Here is a 23274-nt window from a genome sequence, read left to right as displayed (position 1 = left end):
CTGGATGGCCCTTGTGGTCTCTTCCAGCTCTATGATTCTATGATTCTATGGTTCAGCTTAGGCAAGAAATGGCAAGAGAACTAGGAAGCTGCCGAGTTACTTTTGGGAGACTTGCTTATAGTATACATTGGAAGGGGTGCAAGCCTGGGTGGTGTGTATGGAGCTCATGGGCTGCCCCCTCAAAGGAAAGCAGAGCAATACATTTGGCAGCAGCTTGGCTGCAGGAGTCGCGGGAAGGAGGCATACAAGGCGCCACCCCAACTATATTTGGGACTCCACTCTGGATTTGTGTAGCATGGGCGTAGCCAAGCTCCCCACCACCACCACCATAAAAAATCAATACAAATACTTAAATGAGTTTCTGTTCCCCCTAACATGAAGCCTCCCCCCTCCAACATAAATCCTGGCTACGTCCATGTTGTGTCGGGTTTACTCCTAAGATTTTTCTTCTCCCAAAGATATCCCACAAGGCATGCATGTATTTTTGTGTGCTTTCTATTGTAAATTGTTCTGTTCTCTTCAAACGACGGATGGTATAGAAATTAATAATTAAACCAATGAGGAGGGTGCAGAAAACAGAGGGCTACTTACATGGGTGTGTAGCCAGGACTTTTGTTAGGGGTGGGGGGGGGCAGAACCTCAGGTTTGTACACTATTGATTAAGGAGAGGCAGCTGTCGTCGTCCTCCCCCCCCTCCCCCTACGCCCATGGCTGGCTAGAAAAGTTTGGTGGAGAGTGAGGCAGCCGGCATGCGAGCACATCTTTCCATGGTGGATGAAGGCTTGACAGAGGAACTTCCTGCCTCTCCACTTTCCTAAGGAAACACCGACGGGCGCAAGGAACAGGCGCAAGCGCCTCCGCTTCCTCGTTTTCCCGCCTTTCTCCCTGTCTCCCATAGCAACGCCTCGGAGCGGGAGTCCGGCTTCCCGCGTCTCCCGCTCTCTGCAGGCCGCGGCGGAGGGGTTATCTCCGCTTGTGCTTCGACTGTCGCTGAGGCAAGGTTTCTCCGTACGCGTCTCCTTCCCTCGCTGGGACGCTTCCACCTCGGCTTCTCGGTGGGCTCCTCTCCCTCGTGTGAGGGGCTGCTCTTCCTCAGCCTCGCGAATAAAGGCTGATTGAGAGAGCTGCGCGGTGCGAAAACAAAAGAGTCCCCGCTAAACGGTCTTCCTGCACGCCCCCCCCCCTCGGAAGGTAGATGCCTTGCTGTACAAATGTGCCCCGTTTCAGTTGAAAAAAGGCCACGCTAACGCCTCTTTTTTCGCAGGTGAACATCTAGACCTCTTCTAACCCGTGACGTGGCTGAGGGTCTCCAAAAAATCTCCCTCCAGTGGATTTATAGCCTCCCAATTCCTAACGTTGCGGCCAACTCGAGAAGCAGAAGCAACCCGGCCTCGCTTAAGCCGCCTGTGGCGGCCCATAATAGCTAGGCTGCAAGCTACAAAGCACGCTTGAGCTATTTATTCATTGAAATTTTAATTATTGATTGAATTTATTTTACTCCCTGAGGAGACCAGTTGCACCAGGCACAAGTTCGAAAACAAAGCTTAAAGCCACTTAAAATGTTCTGAAATCCATTGCCATTGAAAATGTCTTTAAAAAAAGCAGTCACAGTTAAAAAGATTCTTCTGTCCAACAACCTTGGGGTTTGTACCGACCTGCGGACAAATATTACTATGGCTACCAGCCCTTTATCCCTATATCTTGTTAACTGAGCTGCCTTCATCGGCAGAACAGCCAAAGCCAAACTTTTGGCTCAGGATTGCGGCTCAAAAACAGCTTTCCTCCTCCCCTGCCTCAGACCCCTACCACCATCCACAATAAATCTATAAAAACCCTAATTACCCCCCGTCTCAAATGCAACCTGGCCTTCTACAGCTATTAATACATACTCTTTTACCAAATAAACTGTTGCTTTGGATTAAATACTGTGGCCGTGTACACTTGTTTATTCTGCATCCAATGCCCTCCCACCGCTGGTTTGTAGCAGTGGATACGCAATCCATATCGATCCTGTCTTGTTTCTCATGCAATAATGTACCCCCCCCCAAAAAAAACAGCTTTCTGAATTGAGAAAAACAAAGATGTGCCAACCTCATGCATCACCTCCATAGAATATGCCATTCACAGTAGGTTGGACTCTCCAATTACAGGTAATTTGTTCGAACTAAAACCACACCATCATAGGGAGGGATCTCAGCCTAATTATACATTATTTTGATTTAAATAAACCTAAATTTGGGGGTCACTCCACATATGTGAAATGGCAAATCATATACCGTAGTCAATCCAAGGCCCACGACAGTATGATACAGCTGAAAACCTGTGCCTGTTGTGCACACACAGCACAGAGTGCCCTGTAGGAGAGAAAATACTGTTTTCTAATATAATTCTGATGTTAGCAAAGAAAACCTTCCAAATTAGTCAACTACATCCATGCTACTGCCGCACAAAGAGATATGAAAGTAACTCCCTATTTTATCATTGTATTTCTTAATTGAATGTTTAAGCCAGGTTTAACTTTCACACAGCAGTCCTATATATTTCTACTCAGAAGTAAGTACTACTGAGTTTGAGGAAGCTTACTCCCAGATAAGTGGGTATAGTCTTATGAGACTGATGTGCTTCAAACAGATGAAAGTTGTGCATTTGGTGCAGTCCAAATGAGTTTAATTTGAGGTAATTCACCTAGGCATTTTGCTACTTTCACTTACCCAAGTAGCTTTTTTGCTTCACAGATACTGGAATTATGTTCTTGTTTGGCTTGTTGCAGGTACACACAGAAGTGATCTATCTATTTTTCGTGGATAAGAACGCATCTGTGGAACCAAGTTCTGATTGTGGAGGAACTTACCTGTGTGCGATGATGGAGGATATTTATCACAAGTCACTTGAAAATGAAGCAGTTGGACAGTTAACTGCATTCTTGTCGAGAGAAAGTAGGCATTGGTCATTCTAAGCTGCTAGTCATGTAACAGTATTGTAACTGCGTCTGAAACATCTGCTCCTAGAACCATTTCCCCTTCCTCAGGGCACTTCCAGACTGTTGCCATTTTTGGTTGGGATTCAGTCACATACAGTATAAGCAAATTCAGGTCACACAGTTATAATTGATTAGGAGGAACAAACCTGCTTCCCCAAAAGATCAGACTTTTTATGAAAAGGAAAGTGATGGGGAAATGCACTGGAAAGTTTGAATTAACACTTGCTTTGATGTAACATAATAAATCTCCCTGGAGACAAATCAAGATGCATGCACAGTAAAAAGGTCATCTGGAAGCGCCCCAGTTCATATGATTTCCACCATAGTTTCCCCCCAGCTGATTTACCAAGGTTTTATCAAGCAGATTGAGATGCCCTCACCTCAGTAATGAGATTGTAAATACTGTACATTTCATAACAGCCCCAGAAGGATGACTTGGTGTGCAGATAATCTAGGCTTAGAAAAAAAATCATTTATATAAATGTTACTTCCTCATGTTCCTTAGCAATGCCACAGGACAGCATTGGCGCCAGCAGCAAGAATATCATCCTGAATGCAGGCCAATGCTCTGAAGAACATGTTCTGAAATGCACATTCAAGGCCTGTGATCCAGAACAAACAGGTAGAAAGTTTTTTAATATCAGTTGAAAACTATCAGTCTTCAAAACTACTGGGAGATCACTTTTTTGTTAAGATGTGCAAATACCTTTCAGAATAGTTTAGCACCAGGTTATATACTATAGACTCTTGGCTATATGCCATTTTGTCAGTGAACCTAACATCACTGTATTGAATGACAATAAGTCCTAGCAGAAAGGTGGAATACTTTCTTCTTCTTAGACAAAGTTTTATTGACTAGGACGTGGGAAAAAAAATCATTCATTGATAGAAATTATCCAGGATTCCTCCCAGTACTTCAAAGTTACATAAATTTATTTTACTTAAGGTATAATAGAAAGAGAAGAAAAGACAAGAAAATAAGTGATAATAAGAAGGAAGTAGGTGGGAAAGGGAAGCAATGGTACAAAGCTACTATTCCTTTAAAAATCCTGAAGGTTGGTTCCTGATACATCACTCATTTTCTTTAATCATGGAGACTAGAAGCTAATGGATTAAAAATTAAATATAAATTCACATTATTTTTCAGACCAAGCAAAATTGCTTTGTGAGCTACTGCTATGGGTATTTTAAAACAATACAGATATGTACACTAGTTTATATATACAGTTCATATATTTATGACTGACAATTTTATCAGTTACAAAACCTCATTTTTTTCTAAACTGGAGAAACAAGGACGTATAAAACGTATCATAATGGCTTGCATTGGTAGATAGCAGAGACAACTAAATTCAGATTTACATATTGTTTCAGTATATGCAATTTTTATATTTGAGTTTTCTACCTACCAGTGTAATTCTGTTTACCTGTATTCTGGTTATAGGAGAGGTGTCTGTCTTCCGAATCATTGAATACTTGCAGGAGATGACAGGGCAGAACTGTGAAGACTGGAGGTTTCGGTCTCTATATAAGAGGTTGGATCCTCAAGAGAGAGGAATTGCTGTTGATTTTTCTACCTTCTGTGCAGTTATGAAAGATTGGATCGCAGACTGTCGACAAGAGGGGTTAGTAATTGTAGTAGTCAGATATTGCCTTACACATGGCCTTGGTTTCAATATTAAATTCCCTGAGAGATGTCTGTATTGTTAGTATTCTAAGGGAACCTGAGGCATGGTGAATTTTCTTTTAATATGATGAGTAGTTAGAGTAGGGATGGTAAACCTCAGGCCTGGGTTCCAAATGCAGGCCTCCTTATCTGGCCCTCAGAACTCTCTCCAGGCCATACACCTTCTGGAGCCATGCTCCTCTCCAGCCCAAAGTATTTTTTCCTGGCCGGAATTTGTGCTTGAACTCTAATGCTGCTTGCTTGCTTGCTTGCATGCATGGATGGATGGAGGATGGAGAAGATACATGAATCTGTGACTTTCTCAACTTTTAAGAAAGCATAATAGTAACATTTAAAAAATTGAATACATCAGCCTTGCCTTGGTAGTGACTTTCCAAATATTTTTGTCTACAATTCCCATCATCCCTTACCACTAGCAATGCTGGTTGAGGCTGATTGGAGTTGTATTTTGGGGGGACACAGGTTTAGGGAATGTTGCTGTACATGTTGTGTTTTTCAGATTAATCTCCAGCTTCACTAATATAATAATTTTGTCTTTCCTGCCTTCCAAGAGTTCTGTGAGGCCTAATATAAATAGATATGCAAAATGTTTCTTATTTTGGATTATTTTCTCTCTTCCTCTTTAAAGAACAGTATTGGTGAAGGCTATCCACCTTCCTCTGATCACCTGCAGAGGAAGGAAAAACAGGATTTGATGTAAATTTATTCATGATGTAAACAAAGGGAAAACATAATTCTGGCTTATTTTCCCACCTGCTTTTTTCCTAACAAAAGGGAAGATGCTGTAGACCTAACAAACAGCATCCAAGATCTGCAACATGGCAACAAGCAGCTAGCAGTGCAGAACATCAAGCTGCAAAAGACTATTGAGGCTGCAGAAGAGCTCAACTCAAGACTCTCTGAGGAGATCTGTGAGCTGAAGGGGAAGCTGAGAGGGTAAATGTTGGAAGTGCTTGACCTGGTATCATTAATTATGACTGATACAAGAAGGCAAATAGTAGAAGATTTAGTCAGTAATGAAAAGAGGGCTGTAGGAAGTGGGGCAAGAGCCTTGTTGAATCTATGGAATATTGAGGGGCCATTGGTTGTGCTGAAAGGAGTTATTGTAATCTGACACTGTACCTTCTGATGTGCATGTATTTCCTTACCTTCAATACCATTCCCTATTTCCTTCCCTTCTGAGTACAGTGCTATCTACTCAACATATGTTTGGGTTTGGATTAAGCTTCTCTTCTTGTACTTTTCAACCCCCTGTTTCGTCTCCAGTTCTTGGATCTTTCTCACTTAGCTTGATGATAATGAAGTTTGAAGGTAGAATTCAGATCATTATAACTAAACAACCACCATTCTTTATTACAGCACCCAGCAAGCCTTGGAACAAGCTAGGGTCATGGCAAATGAATTAGAGGATCTGAAGGTTTTCTCAAAAAGTCTGGAAGACGAAAATAGTAAATTGCACACACAAGCCCGACAGCTGGTAGGTTCTTCAGTTTAGTTTCTGGTAAACTTTCCTGTTTTGTAAAGCCTACACACTGTTGTCTTAGTTTGTTTGAGTTATTCAAATGACATTTTGGATTTTGGGTTGGAGAGTTTGGTTTTTTTTTTTTAATCTCAGCCAGTTCTTCTGAAACAGAGAAGAAAGGAGTTAATGTAGTTGAATACACATGCAAATGCGTTGTGCACGTGGATAATTCTATAAATCTTGTTAGATGAACTTGTGACAGCTGGCTTTTTAGAAACTACTGTTTATGCCTGTTTGGATAATATATCTGCACAAGAAGCTTTCACAGCCACTTCAGGTTATGCTTTTGCTGAAAAATGTTATATTGGAATTCTGGATCCTCATACAGGCTAATCAAACTGTAATGTTCCCTTCCAAACTTTAGGTAAAAGAGCAGCAGTTCCTCTCTGTTCAATTGGATAAAGTGCAGGAGATGGTGAGCAGGGGCAATGGGGACTTTAAAAAAGTAAAACCAGCCATGTCAGCTGTAGGATAACACAAATGTAAGAAAATGAGGCATGTGGTTCAGTACAGGTTGCTGCTGTTTGCACTTGTGGCATTACGGTACAGGTGAAATCTCAGCTCCCAACTGCACAATGGAGAATAAGCATCCATTACATACAAGTCACTGCATGCATAATGAAATTCCATACAAGAAACACATGTCCTCCTCCAGGATATCATCACACAACTGTTTCACTATAGGCACACACCATGAGATCTCTTCAGAACGGATATCTTCCTTATTAATCAAAAAAACCCAGAGGCTGTGTAATAACAAACTGATGCAACACATAGGAGATGTTGTTGTTCAGTCGTTCAGTCGTGTCCGACTCTTCGTGACCCCATGGACCAGATCACGTCAGGCACGCCTATCTTTCACTGCCTCCCGCAGTTTGGCCAAACTCATGGTAGTAGCTTCGAGAACACTGTCCAACCATCTCATCCTCTGTTGTCCCCTTCTCCTTGTGCCCTCCATCTTTCCCAACATCAGGGTCTTTTCTAGGGAGTCTTCTCTTCTCATGAGGTGGCCAAAGTACTGTAGCCTCAACTTCAGGATCTGCCCTTCCAGTGAGCACTCAGGGCTGATTTCTTTAAGGATGGATAAGTTTGATCGTTTTGCAGTCCATGGGACTCTCAAGAGTCTCCTCCAGCACCATAATTCAAAAGCATCAATTCTTTGGCGATGGGAGATAGTAATGTTAAATGTCTGTTGCATTTGTCTTTCAGAACAAGAAACTGCTTCTGGAGAAAGAAAACTCAAAGTGTAAAATCAAAGACCTGTTTACAAAGAAGGCTAAAATGAAGGTACTTTAAAATATCCATGTTCAACTAGTTTGTCAGATGACTGCTGTTTTTGTAGTATGAATTTGTGACTATAACTTGAGGGCAGCTATTTGTATTCTGCTTTCTTCTTGCAGTCCCAGATCTCTGAATATGAAAACCTTATCTCCTGCAAAGATGCTGTCCTAAATGAGGTGAGGTATATATAGGAAAAATGACAAATTGGAAGTCTAAAGTTAAGGTGCTATGATGGAGGTGAGCGTCTGGGAGTATCTGTTTTCCTGGGTTCAGTGAAACTGTGGATGATAGTAGCACCACGTATTGTTTGTAATGTGGTGAAGTTTCAAGTTGCACACCTCTTTGCATGGAAGAAAAGAGTTCTTGCTATCCTGTCAATACACTAGGTTTAATTACAGGTTACCCATTGAACACTTTTGTACATTGGTAAGTCCATTGATTGAGCGGTAGTTTCCAGTGGTATGAACAGGGAGTCATTTGCAGCATCCACCTGTGTCATGAAGACAATTTCCCTGTATTTCCATTGGGAAAGAAGCTATCTGAATGAGTACATAAGTTGCTAGTCTGTACTTTATATTGCCACCTAATTAAACAAATCTTAGTTGATTAATTGTGATTAGTTGCACAACTTTTATTTGATTGATTATAGTTCCACACAGGTAAAAACAATAGTTTTAAAGTTATAATTGATTAAACATTATGGTCCTATTTGGATGACTTGGTAATCTTTGAAGTATTATATGTATCCTTCCTCTGACATTTTTTACAGCTTTGGCTTGTCTCTGTATTCAGGGATCACTAGGTGTCACTGCAACCTCATTGCTAGACATAACTTGGTTCTGAAAAGAAACCATGCATATTTTGAAAAATTAGTTTGGTGACAGGTTCTGTAAGATTATGGTTTGCTTTCTTGTTTGTTTGGTTTTTATTATGTTTGATTATGTTTTGTGTTTACAGAAAACAAAACACGCTGAAGAACTAACAGTGACCTTGGATGAATACAGAATGGTAGTACAGGTAATGTGGGACTAGGAGGAATCTAGAGTGATATATATATATTTTACAGTCTAGGGTGAACAATTATTTATTTATAAAAATATTTATATACTCCTATTTATTTATTTTTAAATGTAAAATTGTACAATAAAAACATATAAAAATGTTAAAATCAGAAAATAGTCAACTACTATGGAAAGATGTATTCTTAACTGCCTGCATAAGCCTGATGGAATAGAAAAGTTTTCAGCAGGAGATTAAAAGTTGAAACGGAAGGCACCTGCTAAATCGCTATTGTCAGAGTACTCCATGGTACTCCACGATACTTGGCTGATGCCACTAAAGTCTTGGGTTTCTTGTTGTCAAATGATCCTCACCAACTTGGGAAACAACCAACAATGTTCCAACAATGCTCCTGCAGATCATCTCAGTCATCAAGCATGCTTTACATTGAAAGAGAATCACATGAAAATGATCCATAGATGGTATCTTTCTCTGAGTAGATTGGCTAAGATGTATAAAGTAGAATCAGATTTGTATTGGAAATGTAAAGAAATGGAGGGAACCTTTTTTCATATGTGGTGGGCATGTAAAAAGGTTAAAGAGTATTGGGAAATGATTTACAATGAGATAAAAAAAATGTTTAAAACAACTTTCCCAAAAAGATCAAAGGCATTCTTGTTAGGAATAGTTCAAGCATAAGTTCCCAGATGTCAGAAAAAATTGTGTATGCTGCAACAGCAGCTCATGTATTATTAGCCCAAAAATTGAGTGAGGGAGGTCCCTTGTAAGGAGGACTGGCAATTTAAGATGATAGAATTTGTGGAACTAGCAGGTCTAACATAGAGAATAAGAGAGCAAGAAGAGGTGTGGAAACCTTTTGTTGAGTATATTGAAAATAATTGCACACAGCTGAAAACTCTGGCAGCATTAAGATAAATTCAACAGGTTAACTAATATTCAAGTATTTTACGATTGGAGAACTGACTAAAATGGTTACAGTATAGTAAAATATCTAGGTATAATAGGCAAACAAAATGAACCATGGAAGAGGGAAGCGAGTGATTATATGGTATTATGTAAATTGTTTATTTTGAAATGTTAAACTGAAAATTCAGTAAACATTTTAAAAAAGAAACACTTAAAAGTTTATAGAATTGAACACAGGACCTTGCAAGGTAGACACATGCAGACTTCCCCACTTTTCTTTGTGCTAATATAGTAGCTGCCATACATGTGCACCAGGTTCTCTTTGTGATCTCCATTAGGAACTGAAACTGGAGGTCAGCAGACTTCAAGAACACCTGTCCCAGTCCTATCAAGACCAATACGTGTGAGTGTTGTCAAAATAAGCTAGGTGTTTTGGGGGGTGGTTAGGATACAGCAAGCCCAGATGTATCTAGTATAAAGGAAGGTGTGGTGTCCAGCTAGGGATAGCTCTATGATTTTTGAAACAAAATAGGAAATTCTTTCCAGTAGCACCTTAGAGACCAACTGAGTTTGTTCTTGGTATGAGCTTTCGTGTGCATGCACACTTCTTCAGATACCTGTATTCACTTCTTCAGATACCTTCAGGTGTCTGAAGAAGTGTGCATGCACACAAAAGCTCATACCAAGAACAAACTCAGTTGGTCTCTAAGGTGCTACTGGAAAGAATTTCCTATTTTGTTTCGACTATGGCAGACCAACACGGCTACCCACCTGTAACTGGATCTATGATTTTTGTTACAGTTGCCTGTAAAATCATGATTGTGTTAAACTAAGAATTATCCTTTTGGGACAGTGAAATGCTTTTGAATTTTCAAAAAATAATAATATCCCAAATGCAATTTCAAAATGATTTAATTATTTCATTCTTTTAACTGGCAATCGTCAAAATGCTCCCTGTTTATTATTAGCTTGAATTCTGTATGAATCATATTCTTAGAATGTACCCCTAAGTAAGCTATTATGTTTTTGAGGATTGTTAGGAAGACCTTTTCATTTAATTTTAATTGCATAAAATTAAGCTTCTGAAGCATATGGGGTTTTAGCATGTATTGTTTAATTCCCTTGTATTTGGAAGTGCTAGTTTTAAATTGTGGTACTTCACCCTGAGGTCATGGTTCAGGATACAAATTTTAGCTAAATGCATGAATAAAATTGTTCTTTATATTATTAATAGTAATTTTTCAATACTTTTTCAGTAGTGTAATACAGTATTAAGCTCTGGTAAAGCTGTTAAAATTGAGTGCCCCCTGGAGGCAGATATTCAGACAGTGAAAGCCAACAGCTTTTTCTTCAGAAGGGACAGTTCATAGTTGCATGATCTGTCCAAGACTAAATGAGGTTGTTCATATCATCCTTATTGTCCTCATTCTGTTCTTTTTTTTAAAAAAGACTTAACAAGTCCACAAAGCAGCTGAGCAGGGAGCTGGAATGTTTAGGGAATAATTTCTTTGGCCACAGGTAGTTGTACCTTGGGAGTGCTCAAGAAATGGAACAGATGCAGCTTAATTTGCTGTCTGTCTCAAGAGAAATTAGTTTTGTCCTCTCCGAGACCTGTCCATCTCTCTCTCTTACGCACGCACATCATGTTCCGTGACCCAGTTCTTTGTGACTAGCATTAAGAATCTGAAATAATTTGTTCGGACTTGCTAGGGAGACACTGAGGTCAGGTCTGGGTGTGTTACGAACATGGATAATTTTGCTTTGCACTTTAGTGAGACGGTTTTGCACTTCTACTAAAGGAGTCACTTTGATTTTTAAAATCAGAGCTGGAAAAACATATATTAAGGTGATCTAATCTACCTTGCTATCCTAATGTTATCCAGACCTAAAAAGTCTTTGACAGATACAAACAGAAAGTCTTTTAAAAACAAATTGGGTTGCATCCAAGTTTCCCATCTTTCATAACTGACTGATAAAACCTCCTATCTCCTGCTGCAATAGTAAATGGAAAAAGTGTTTTGTTTTGCACTTATTTAGGTGCTATTGTGGGATTATAACAACTTTTTTTTTTTAAAAGGAAGGCTAAGCTAAAAAACTGTTTTGGCACAAATTAACCGATTAAGAAATGACTCCAACCAGAAAGGCTGCATGTGTTTTTAAAAATTCATTTAAAAAAATTGTACTAAAGCACACCAAGCAGTCCTGGAGAAATATTTTAATAATATATTTTAAACTATAGTTGAAAAGGTGTTTCAGTGTGAATTAAAAGAATAATTAAAAATAAGCATGCTATTAAAGTAGCACTGACCGGAAAGGGTAATAGTGAAGGTGTGTGAAAGAATAGATACATGATGATAGGTACACCCACCTGGTATATCACTGTACAGCTTTTGAAAAATACAGAAGAATAGTGCTAAGATGATCTACCCCGTGGAGATTGTGCTAGTATAGTCTGAACAAAAGACAGAATCACCATAGGGAGAACCCAGGAGGACAATGATATGATAACATTATGCAGATGACCCATAAATTGTAAGTGAGCAAAGCATGAAAATTCCAGAGGAAATTCTAGTGTAGAAGAGCACTAATGGCGTTGTTAATTTTTATGTTGTTATTTTTATGTTAGTGTTTATTGTTAATTTTGCTTTGTTAATTACAAGGCAAGTTGTTGATCCTCAGGTATGTGGCCAAGGAGATTCATGTAAACTCCTCCCATTTTAATTGTTTGCAGTTCTGTTTGACACAATGAACTATTAACATTCTTTTTTTATGCAGGCTGCCAGGAGATTTCCTAGAAAATGTGAGGACCTGCTCACAGGCCCCTGCACAGCCACTCTGGATGGAAATTGAAGAATCACAGAAAGTAAGAAGCCACAAATGAGTATTGCTTCTTGGAATGTCTTACCATTGCTCTCACCATAAATGGAAAGGATCTCAAGACTTAACTCAGACAAACCCAGAGTCTTGGGTAGATGCTTTCTGTACAGGGTTACACATTTATCTAGTTTGAAGGGAGTTGTTGCTCAGCACTAGTGGTGTTGCAGGCACTATCCAGTACCAGCCTGTGATACTCACACAATTACAACACTCGTAGTAGCTGTTGTTGTGCTAAATGGGAGAAAAATAACACTTTGCTAGTAACAAGACATTACACTTTTGTGTATTGGAGAAAAGCAGCACCTGTCACAGAAGTGTATGTTGAAGAAAGACTTAAGATTTATTGGGCTATAAAATGATGATAGTCCCTTGCTGTCTTCAGCAGCAGTTTGGCGAGGAGGCTGATTTGCCTAGTCCTTTGTGTGGGATGTTGACATCTTTGGTGACAGATCCATTGGATTCAGGAGACATTGGATCTTTGGCAGAAAGGGTGAGTGTGGAATTCACATGTGGTAAGAAAAATAATGACAAAGTTTTCTTCCTTTTATTCCAGAGAACGTGTCTGCTGAATTAAAGTTACCAATATACTGTTAGTAATATTGAAACTAGATTGACTTTACACCAAACAGCACTTTAAGCTTTGACCCATTTCAAAAATGGAAAGTCATCTCAAAAACTGATCTGACCACCCCATCCCATAGCATACACCTCTAATTTTCTCAAAATAACTTTTTACCTACTGATATCTGGAGCTAGCTCAAATTTTGTGTTGTTGGGCCAGGTGCTGTATATATTTCTTTTTTCTAGAAAACAGAGTGATCCATAGTCTTATCTTTCATTACCTTGGTAAACTTTCTCTGAACTCCAGTTTTCAGGCCTGCCAAGATATACCATACTTTAATACTAAGGACCCAATGTGCAGTGTGGCTCATTATCCCAGCAGCCTCCCACTGTTCTGTTTCTCTCTGTCTACAAATTGGAATACAACATAAGCAAAAGCACCAAGAATACTGTGGCTTCCAGCTGGTAGACATGCATTTGCTGCCACATCAAAGTGTGGATGGGACTTGTTGCCTTTTTGTTGCTGTAAACATGTAGGAATTTGTGTAGGTGTAGAGTTATGGTGCTGAAAATATGCTCAGCTTAAGAAGAGTGCATGACCAGAAATCTTATGAATTGGACATTGTGGCTAATGCCTTTGGGGTGGAGTCAGTTGTGCTCTCGCTTGCCCTATTTGTTAAAGGGGTTTTGTTAAATCAAGCTGTTTCTTTATTATGCAAGCTGCAGTAGAATTTTGTTGGCAATCGGAGGGGAGGAACTGAGGACTGTATGGGTGGGTGTTGATAAAGCATGCCCTGTCCTTGCATCTTGAAAAAGACCCCTGTTAACTTGAGCATATACTAGTGGACATGAACAGGGGCGTACCCAGGATCAAAACTGGGGGGGGGGGGCAAGCCATGGTCGTTCAGGTTGTGACATTTCAGCATGGAAAGGCGAATGAAACCAAAATTTTAGGAAAATTATATATAATTATAGCAGTGCTTTATTACGGTAGTTATTACAATTAATGAAAAGATCTGATTCTGGCTGTGGAGCTGTAAGGAGAAATGGATGAGCCCATGATGGTAGCCAATAAAGCTAAACTGTCAAAAAAGGACAAGGCAATGGCAAGTTTTATGCTGTTAGAGCTAACGTCTCAACTTGACAAACTGAAGCAAGATTTTAAACATGATCTGCAGGAAGAGTGGAAATCGGCCTTAAAACCTACAGAAACTTCATTGGATTAGACAGAATCACAATCTTGGATGTTGCTGCAATAGCAAATGAAATAGCTAAAATGGGAATTAAGCATTATAAAAGAATTTAAAAGCTGTCTGACTGACTTTAAAGATATCCAACTTTGGAAATGTCAGACAATGCTTTGCACCATTTAAATGTTAAAATAAGAGGCTTGGAAGAGACTCAGAAAAAGGTCTGATACTAAATCCTTCATTTTATATTGATTAATCAAATAACGCCTGCCTGCCATTACTGACACTGACAGTGCTTATCACTGTGGTACTAGTTTGCAGTCCAACAACAACAGACTGAGAGGCATCTTTGTAAAATTTTCACATCTTTCAGCTAAACGTGATCAGAGATGAAGGTCTGGAATGGGAGGGCACCAATATTCTAATCTCTGTCCAGCTACACACAGTTGGAAACAGGCTTTTAGAAAATATACAGATCAGTGGCAGAAAGCAGGAATCCAGTATTGCTGGGGTTTCCCCTTTCAGTTAATACCGGTAGTTAGAATAAATTGTGTCACCCATCTTATCTCAAATAATAATGAAGCACATAACATACTTTATTTACTCAGCCTATCATCAGCATCCCAGCAGGGAGATCAAAGCTCAGATCTTGTTGGTGGCAAGGGGAAAAAATAGGTAAATAAGATGAGAATTCCCTGGATGCCAACATCCAGGTTTGGGGCAAAGTACTCTTTGGTGAGATAACCCCAGCAGAGATTTAAAAGCACAAAATATGCAGCAAGGTGAAGCATGGAAATATAGGCTGTTAAACCTTTAAAATATGCCCTTCTAAGTTCCTTCCAAAGTTCTCCTCTTCCCCTAACTTAGAAAAATACCAGAATTTTTTTTCAAAGTTTAAAGAATTGCCCACCATAAAGGGGGATAGTTTTGTGAATAGAGTCTGTTAAGGTTTCTTGTTATATTTATTCCTAACTATCTTAGCTTTGTGTGACAGAGTCTAATGCCTGTGAGTTTTGTGGATGAATTTTGGATCCTGGGTGGTACATTGAGGCATAACACTTTAGATTTTGAGAAGTTAACCTGCAGGCCTGATAGTATTGTGAAGTTGTTAAGCTCTTGAAGTCTTGCTGCTCCCATGTTCAGCGGGTCAGGTGTCATTATCATTAAATCATCAGTGAAAAGTCCAATCATATAGTTTTGTTTTCCAGTTTGGACTCCCTTGATGTCTGGTGTTATTCTAAGGCATATAACTAATGGTCCTAAAGCTAGGATGAACAAAAAGAAAGAGTGGACAGCCTCTCTTCATTCTATTTAGACTAATGAAAAATTCCTTTTTTACAATGAGATAATGTGTCTCTACCACATTGTATTTGTAAATTACCCTTTCCTAGGCCAAAGAGTTGTTTTTCCATCTACCCAAGTACGGGAGCTTGTACCTTGTTGAAAGGTAATTGCTTTTCTATTAGATGAGAAAAGGATCAAACAAAGAAGAAGAAGAAGAAAACCTTTATCTGAGTCTAGTGCCTTTTATACAAAAATCACAATTACTTGCTATGTTGGGTTATTTACTGCAAATGGGGCTTGCTTACCATAACAGCCACCACCTGACTCCATCATCTCAACATTTATTTTATTGTACTGGATTTTAGTTAAAAGAAAACTCAGAGGCAGATTTTCCTTTTCTGAATGATGCTGAAGAAGGCCAAAGATTCACATCAGTAAGAAGACTCATTACTCTTTCTTTCCTCTGTTTATAGTTGATGGAACTAGATACCCTTCTATTTTCCCTTCATTTTGTGGGAACAGCCTCCATCATTGGGTTGTTCCATCCTTGGAATGAGGCAGCTGAAAGCACACGTATGCCAAGAAACCATTCTCCTCCAATGAAAGAGATAGATGTCAGTTACACTGCCTTGTGGATTACCAACCATTTAGTTCCAAAGACAGTTGGACAGCACTTTGTATGCCTCCTTCTGGCAACTCCTGCAGTCAAGTGAAACAAAAACAAGGCAACACATGACCAAATTGCAAACATACAATATGTAATCACAACTTACAATATCAAAAACAGGACATGAAACTAAGCATATATAATGTAATTCTCATCAACATAAAACAGAAATCTATCAGGTCTCTGAAAGTCACTGCTGGTTATAAATAGAAACAAATAGCAGAAAGTCATCCAATAAGAAACAAGCTGAAAAGCTTTGTTTTATGAAGTTCCAATGTAGCTGAACAAACAAAGTAGTGAACAAACTGTCAAGGTATAACAAACAAGCTGAACTGCTTTGTTTTGTGAAGTTCCAGTGTAGCTGAAGTAGTCAACGGACTGTCGAGGATGTAGAGTGTTTCCGGATATAATCCAGTTTCGTAAGAACTTCTTCAGCACAGCAATGGAAACTAGACGTATTTCATAAACACATCCGTCATATGAATAAATATATACTTGCAGAACAGCGCTCATAAACTTACGTAGTCACTCCTGCAGTTAAGCTGGTGCCAAAAGTGTTGCATTGCTTTCCTTTGGACTACATCAGTGAGTCTTGAGAGGGGGGTCTTGTTTGAGTAGCCCAGGGCCTCTATACACAGCCCAGGCTTGTGCCCCAGGGAAGTCACTTTGCAGTTGCTAATGCAGTGGCTTGACTTCACCCTTGAAGGCACACTCCATTGTCTCTTGAAACAGATGGATGCCAAGAACAACTAGGCAGAAGCAATCACTCCTTTCTCCCATATTTTTGTGGAACCTCTGAAAAGCATTGGTGTACATTCTTGGTGATGCCAACTTATTTTCATCATTTTTCTGCAGTGAAGGCGCCTCTTTAAAAAGGAAAAAATGGCCAGTTTATACCTTAAATAAGTCAATAATATATAATAATACTTGCTTCAGATTGTCCTGCTTTAGGCAGCAGGTCCGGTGTGTGTGATGTGTGGAGGAATTGTATATTTAAAAACAAGCCTGCGCATGGAATGCTAACATGCCAGTGAAAAGTGTTCAGTGCTTTCCATTAGAAATGTTATTTTTCTATACGGAGAGGTTCCCCCTTATTGCTGGCATCCGTCTGTCTTGGGAGACAATGGAAGTGTGCCTTCAGGGGTTAAGTCAAACTGTTGGAGAGTTACAGCACCAGCTGTGGTTGTAGAGAAAGGAGAGACATATTTTATTGCTATTGAGGTAAATGAAGGCGTTTGGTTTTGCTTCTACAGGTGCAACATAACATTTTTTCTCTCTGCACTCCTCCCAGCAGTCATTCCTCTTCTGGTCCTCATGGGGGTTATTGACCTCCCCTGAAACATGAAGTACAACAGTCCTAGAAAAATATTAGCACTCAGTTATGAAACAGGCATAAGATGGTCAAACGATTCAAAATAAATCTCTTTTAAAAGTGGCAATGGGAAGAGATTACACCCACCATTTGGGTTTGAGGACTAAGCTGTAGTACAGGCATAGGCAAACTCAGCCCTCCAGATGTTTTGGGACTACAATTCCCATCATCCCTGACCACTGGTACTGTTAGCTAGGGATCATGGGAGGGCCGAAGGAGAAAGCAGGAAAGAACCATAGAAGAAGCTGCAGGGCAGAAGTGGGGAACTTGTCACCCTCTAGAGTTGCTGGACCCCAAATTCCCATCAGCCCTAGCCAGTAAGAGATTATGGGAGCTGAAGTCCACCAACAACTACAGGGCCACAGGCTCCCCACCACTACTGAAAGATAAAGAGCAAGAAATTGTAAGATACTGGAAGTGATCTTGGATATAACTGGAATGTGAATGCAAATTACTTACAACATTTTATAGGAAGTCTGCTTTAGGGATAAGGATAGGAAATGCACCTCAGGTGATATGTTTGCTAAAGAAGCCTTTCTTTTCCACGACAACTTTCCTTATGAATGTTCGTTAACATTCACAAAAATAGTTTAATTTCATCTACATAGTTAGCTACAGAGCATTTGATGTATTGCAATTGCATGACAACTTTGCATACTGTGAAAAGCACATTCAAGGCTGTGTAAAATTGTTGGTGGTGGGTGAGAATGGTTGCACATGGACTAGGTACAGCATTTGTACCTGCTATTCTGGCAGGATTTTGTTCCTTTTTGAATTGCTTTGTGGAACATATTTCTTAAAAGCATTGTGAATAATTAAAACTTTCAAATGCCACAAGGAGTCATTTGGTTTATCAATAGCACTGCAAAGTAACAGACTCAGACAGGAGAGAAATAATAAGGCTAGTATGTAGACATAATTTGTTTAATTTGCATTAAAAACATCTTCATCACACCAATCAATTTTGTTTTCCCCAAGGCTGTGTGTTCTACCTTTCCAGAAACCACACCGCTCAGCTCAGCAGAATCGTAAGTGTGCATGTTGGCCCCTACCATTAGGCAAGTTGAGGTGGTCTACTTGAAGTACAATGGATGAGCAACAAACAGCTTGTTTTTAGGAGGGCACTGTATCATACTACACTTTGTAATCATGTTTCTAATCAGCAAAACATGAGGATAATCTCCCACACAGAAGGTTTAAAGAATCAATTTCAAATAGGTCAGTCTGGAAAGTAATATGAAACTGAAAATGACTTATATAGCATATGCTCTAGGAACAGTTGGTTTCTTGCACTGTTTCGAGGACTGTCTGAAGCTGGGATATAGGCACAAGCCTGTTCCTGGATTAGCCCTAATTGTAAGGAAAAATAGAATATGCATTGCTGCCCAAATCCCTGACTGTAATCCTCTCCAGTGTAGTTGCTGTTAATACCAGATGCATAGTGGTGAAATCAAATTAAAGCACCATGTTCAGGATGAGATGAATTATTAAATTTATGCATATGCTTCTGTGGTGCAACAAATGACAGGAAACAACTTAAATGTTCCAAATGAAGTATTTTGACATATGAGGTGTTTTAATGTGCTTGGCTCTTCAGAGATTCTGCAACAGCCTCCCAGGAACAAGCTTTAGTCCCAGTGTGTGGCGAGCTAATCCCAACCGTTAGGGAGAAGGCAGATGAAAACTTGTTTGAAATCCTGCTTCAAAGGTCAGGAACTACTGCAATTGTCACAGACAGTTTTGACAAGAATGTGATTTGTGCCTCACTATTAGAACTCCTTTGTAAGATTTATGCTGTGGAAAAACTTTCCTGCCATATCGGGTTATGTGGCCTTACAGAGCATTTCACCTTGAAGTAGATTCCCTTCCTTCCCATGTCCATATAGTGTATATATAATATATCCCTCACCTTTAGCAGATTTCTTACATCTGCTGTCTAGATTGACGCAGAGATAGAATTCAGCCACAGAGGACACTGTCAGTGTATTGTGACCCCATACACTAGGCATAGGCAAACTCGGCCCTCCAGATGTTTTGGGACTACAACTCCCATCATCCCTAGCTAACAGGACCAGTGGTCAGGGATGATGGGAGTTGTAGTCCCAAAACATCTGGAAGGCCGAGTTTGCCTATGCCTGCCATACACTGTGGGTGTTGTGAATACTAAAGGGGATCACTTTTAGAATCAAGTAGGGTGCCTTTCCTCCACTACTGAGTAACCATGCTTAGCCCCACATATTTGAATTTAGGACTAAGGGTTCCCAGGCAGTTAGTATCGCTTCAAGGGAAACTATGTGTGCAGCTAGCCCATTCACCCTTCTTCATGTTATCTGGACAGTCCCAATATGCACTCTAAATCTGCAGTCCCATTTGGGTAATATCTAAAGCTAGATGGGTTAATGAGCACTCCAGCTCCATGCACACATCCAAGTTCCTGCTCATTTCTCTCTTGAGCGCTGCAGTGGTGTCACTTTGGGATTCCTCACTGCACATAGCTAGGTAAAGGGACCCCCAACCATTAGGTCCAGTTGTGTCCAACTGGGGTTGCGGTGCTCATTTCGCGTTAAAGGCCGATGGAGCCGGCGTACAGCTTCCGAGTCATGTGGCCAGCATGACAAAGCCACTTCTGGCGAACCAGAGCAGTGCACGGAAATGCCGTTTACCTTCCCGCCGGAGCAGTACCTATTTATCTACTTGTACTTTGAAGTGCTTTCGAACTGCTAAGTGGGCAGGAGCTGGGACTGAGCAACGGGAGCTCACCCTGTCGCAGGGATTCGAACCGCCGACCATAGTTAGAGTAGACAAAAAAAGCCTGTATTCTCATTTGTTTATTTAACAAATTTATAAACCAGAGTCTGAATCCATCCAAGTGGTGTGGGGTATTTATCTGCTCTAACTTTTGTTAGTTTTCCCATCCTTCTTGGTATGCATTTATTCTACTCAGTTCCCAAGCACATTTTGGCCACTCCTTTTTGCTGTCCTTCTAGTCTTTGGTTCAGAAAATCAAATTATTTAGAAAGTGTTCCTCTGGTGGGAGTAAACTTCTACTGGGCAGGCACAGTTTATGCCTTGTCTGTCCAGAAGATGGCCGTTTTATTGACTTCTGTCACCCCAGCCTTTAGGAATGAAGTACTAGAGCCTCATGCCTGTGGGCTCTTTGGGGGAAAGCTCTGGAGTGGCAGTTGGCGTTGAGGCCTGTGGTCTCCAAGCCATAGACCATCTGCTCAACACCAGCTTCATCAAACACTGTGACTTAGCCATTGTTCTATTCTCTGGGGTAGCAGACTTCCTTCAGGGACCCTTGATACTGGCAGACTTCCCCAGCAGCATGACTTAGGGCAGAGCTTTCTAAACTTGTTGGTGACACACTTTTTAAGACGTGCATCATTTTGCAACACATTCATTCAGTTTTACTAGCAAACCAGAGGTTAAACTAACCCCTTTCCAGCCCTGGAGGAGTGTGGGGAGTGTTCACACAACACACCTACACATTGCAGCCGACACACTAATGTGTCGCGACACACAGTTTGGAAATTTCTGATTTAGGGGCTCAGTGGTAGTTGTCCAATGGCCTGCCAAGCTTCTGTCACTAAGTGACATAGCTTTTTGAACTTGTCTCTAAAAAGAAATGGAGAAATGAAATGCACTACCTACTTCCTGACTAGAATCTCAGTAACTGACAACACAAGGCGGCAACTATACCACCACGGGCTGCAGTACTTGACACCTGCTGTCCAGTGCTGAAGTTTGCTGCTTGGTCTCCACAACTTCCCTTGGCAGGGGGAGTTCCTTCCCTGTTGCTCCTGTTATGCACAGTCCAAGCAAGGGTGACGTCATAGTGGGTGGATCCTCACAGCTTGTTCTGGAGTCTTTCGTCCCCCCCCCCACCAGTACCACGAGTGATGGTAATACAAGACACGTCCAGGTAGGGAACACCTTCCAGTGGCCCTCACATAAACACTGCATGGTCTCCCGCAGAGAGAAAGCTGCACACAATTGTTCTTACATTCCTAGCAGTATTAGAGTTTCACACTTTTTACTACCCTGTTCCCAGGTGGCCGCAGTAAAATACGTGGTCTGCAATGTAAAGTGGCAGGGTGGTTCAATGTTGCACACCCTGCTGCTACACCTTGCTGTTCTTTGGAGATTCTGCTGCCTTATCTGAAAACCACAACTGCTTCCATCAACTTTCCCAATTCTCCCCAATGACTGTTTCTCCTCTTTGCTTTTGTCCCCTTATCACCACCCCCTCCAAAACTTGTTAACTGGTATGGGTTTGTTGAAGTTGGTGGTATGAAATTACCCCACAGGCATAAGAACGGCACAATGTCCTCTCTCCACACAGGTTTCTTGTCTCATCCAGCTACCTGTTACTGCGCATCCTTTGGAATCTGGTTCTTCTAGGGCTCCCTGCGTTCATTGCACTGCTTGCAGTGTCCTTCTTAGTGCTACCGTTCAACCAGCAACCTGCCTGGGCTGAACCCAAGGGATGCTCTTGGCCTCAGTTGCAACTGCAGTACCTACGGCCACCACCTACCTAACACCATTCCCTTTCCTAGTTTGTGGAGAGAAAAGGAAGCTGCTAAGAAGTCCTGATGCAAGACAGATAAAAGAACTTGTAAAAAATAAATGGAGTGAACCACTTTTAAGTTTAATCTTCGTGTGGACACAACATTCACAATTTTTTTTTTTGCCAAGTCTGTGGGACCTTCTGACAGCTCATTGGTCCCACCTAATAGATGATAATCACTCTGTTGACCGGGATCTAACATTCCAGTATTTTTGTGACTTGTGAAAAAAGTAGACTGCAGTATTGTCAATTTTCAAATGTTGCATTTTTAGGCATCTTTAAGAGAAGTCTCCTCAGCCTAATAAAAATAATGTTCAGGAAAAGCAAAAGGAGGTTTTCTTTCATATAAACAAAAGTGCAGGTCAGGAGTTTGGCTAAATGCAACAGGGCTGGTTTCTAGAACAGGCCCATTTAACCACAGTATTAGGCCCACAAACAATTTTGAAGGTGTGTTAGAGGCATCTGCACAGGCATGGAATGCTTTTACCATGCATCCTGAGAATGTTTGAATTTCTGAAAATCTCAAATCCCTTCTAAAATGTAGCCCTCCTTGTTGTAAGGATGGCATGAATCATGCAGTGTCTCCCATTCATGAGGCACCTGGCCCCTCTCTTCTGCAGCCTCCAGTCATATTCCTATCCATTTGTTAGCCTTCTAAGGAGTGCCTACCCTCAGGAATTAGCTCACCTACACTTGCCTTACCCTGACCATTGCAATTATTTTGCAGCTGCTGCAGATTTGAACTACAAATGATGCAGCAAACACATGATTCCCAAAATTTGCATTTGCCAGATAGGGAAGGGACAATCAGCAGGAGGGGTGCTTGACTGATACACACACCCAAGCTACATCCCTGGCTACTTTTGCAGGAGTCAGCAAGCTTCAAGACCAGAAATTAGTCCAGAAATTATGGAGCTTGGAGGCTTCTTATCTAAAGCCTCTCTCCACCCCCTTTCATCACAGAGAGAAGAACAGTAGCATAACATATTATAAAAGAGGTTAAGATCACCGGGGGGGGGGGATCCGTTCCAAACTAAGTAAATTCCTTTCAGAGGCAGCATCCATCACTTCAAAAAAATTAAGCAAGCAACATTTTCATCTACACTACAAAAATATTTTTGCTTGAAAAGCTGTGCCCCTACCCCAACTATCCCTGAAACAGGTAATGGAGTACCTAGAAGGCCAGAGATAGGTCTGGTTTTCTTTTGTCATATGTTTCCAGTGATACTTACATTAAGTCAAAAGGGGGGGGGGGGACATTGAGAACAGAACAACAACTGAATAGCAGATAACTTGTAAAATAAATTTGGAGCTGGTTATGAACACACAACCTGAGGTCCCAGTGAGCTGTTTCAAC

At 40.6% G+C, this 23274-nt stretch overlaps 1 protein-coding gene across 3 annotated transcripts; it reads left to right on the top strand.

The window, feature by feature from the left end:
• Positions 1 to 2795: 2795 nt before the first annotated feature.
• Positions 2796 to 22002, top strand: KASH5 (KASH domain containing 5). 3 transcript variants are annotated; one of them, XM_033171120.1, is made up of 15 exons: positions 2796 to 2936; positions 3486 to 3602; positions 4425 to 4605; positions 5442 to 5603; positions 6027 to 6144; positions 6554 to 6604; positions 7399 to 7476; positions 7590 to 7646; positions 8428 to 8487; positions 9735 to 9799; positions 12172 to 12259; positions 12659 to 12763; positions 18326 to 18375; positions 18945 to 19055; positions 21693 to 22002. In XM_033171120.1, exons 1-15 carry the CDS (start codon positions 2861 to 2863, stop codon positions 21886 to 21888), a joined length of 1515 nt encoding a protein of 504 aa, XP_033027011.1. In that variant the 5' UTR covers positions 2796 to 2860; the 3' UTR covers positions 21889 to 22002. The 3 variants fall into 3 exon arrangements, with proteins under 3 accessions (XP_033027011.1, XP_033027010.1, XP_033027012.1); XM_033171119.1 differs by having other exon boundaries at positions 12656 to 12763; XM_033171121.1 differs by lacking the exon at positions 18945 to 19055 and having other exon boundaries at positions 12656 to 12763.
• Positions 22003 to 23274: the final 1272 nt, after the last annotated feature.

This window comes from Lacerta agilis, chromosome 14 (assembly GCF_009819535.1).
Source record: "Lacerta agilis isolate rLacAgi1 chromosome 14, rLacAgi1.pri, whole genome shotgun sequence".
NCBI lineage: Eukaryota > Metazoa > Chordata > Lepidosauria > Squamata > Lacertidae > Lacerta > Lacerta agilis.
The sequence above is the reverse complement of the archived record's forward strand: the minus strand, read 5'-3'. Positions and strand labels throughout refer to the sequence as shown.

Bases quoted from the DNA above. Each gene is read 5' to 3' on its own strand.
- KASH5 (XM_033171119.1), top strand. From the start codon at position 2,861: ATGATGGAGGATATTTATCACAAGTCACTTGAAAATGAAGCAGTTGGA. The intron at 7,647-8,427 runs GTGAGGTATATA...TTGTGTTTACAG, and splicing joins AAGATGCTGTCCTAAATGAG to AAAACAAAACACGCTGAAGA. The intron at 19,056-21,692 runs GTCAGGAACTAC...CTCTCCACACAG, and splicing joins TTTGAAATCCTGCTTCAAAG to GTTTCTTGTCTCATCCAGCT.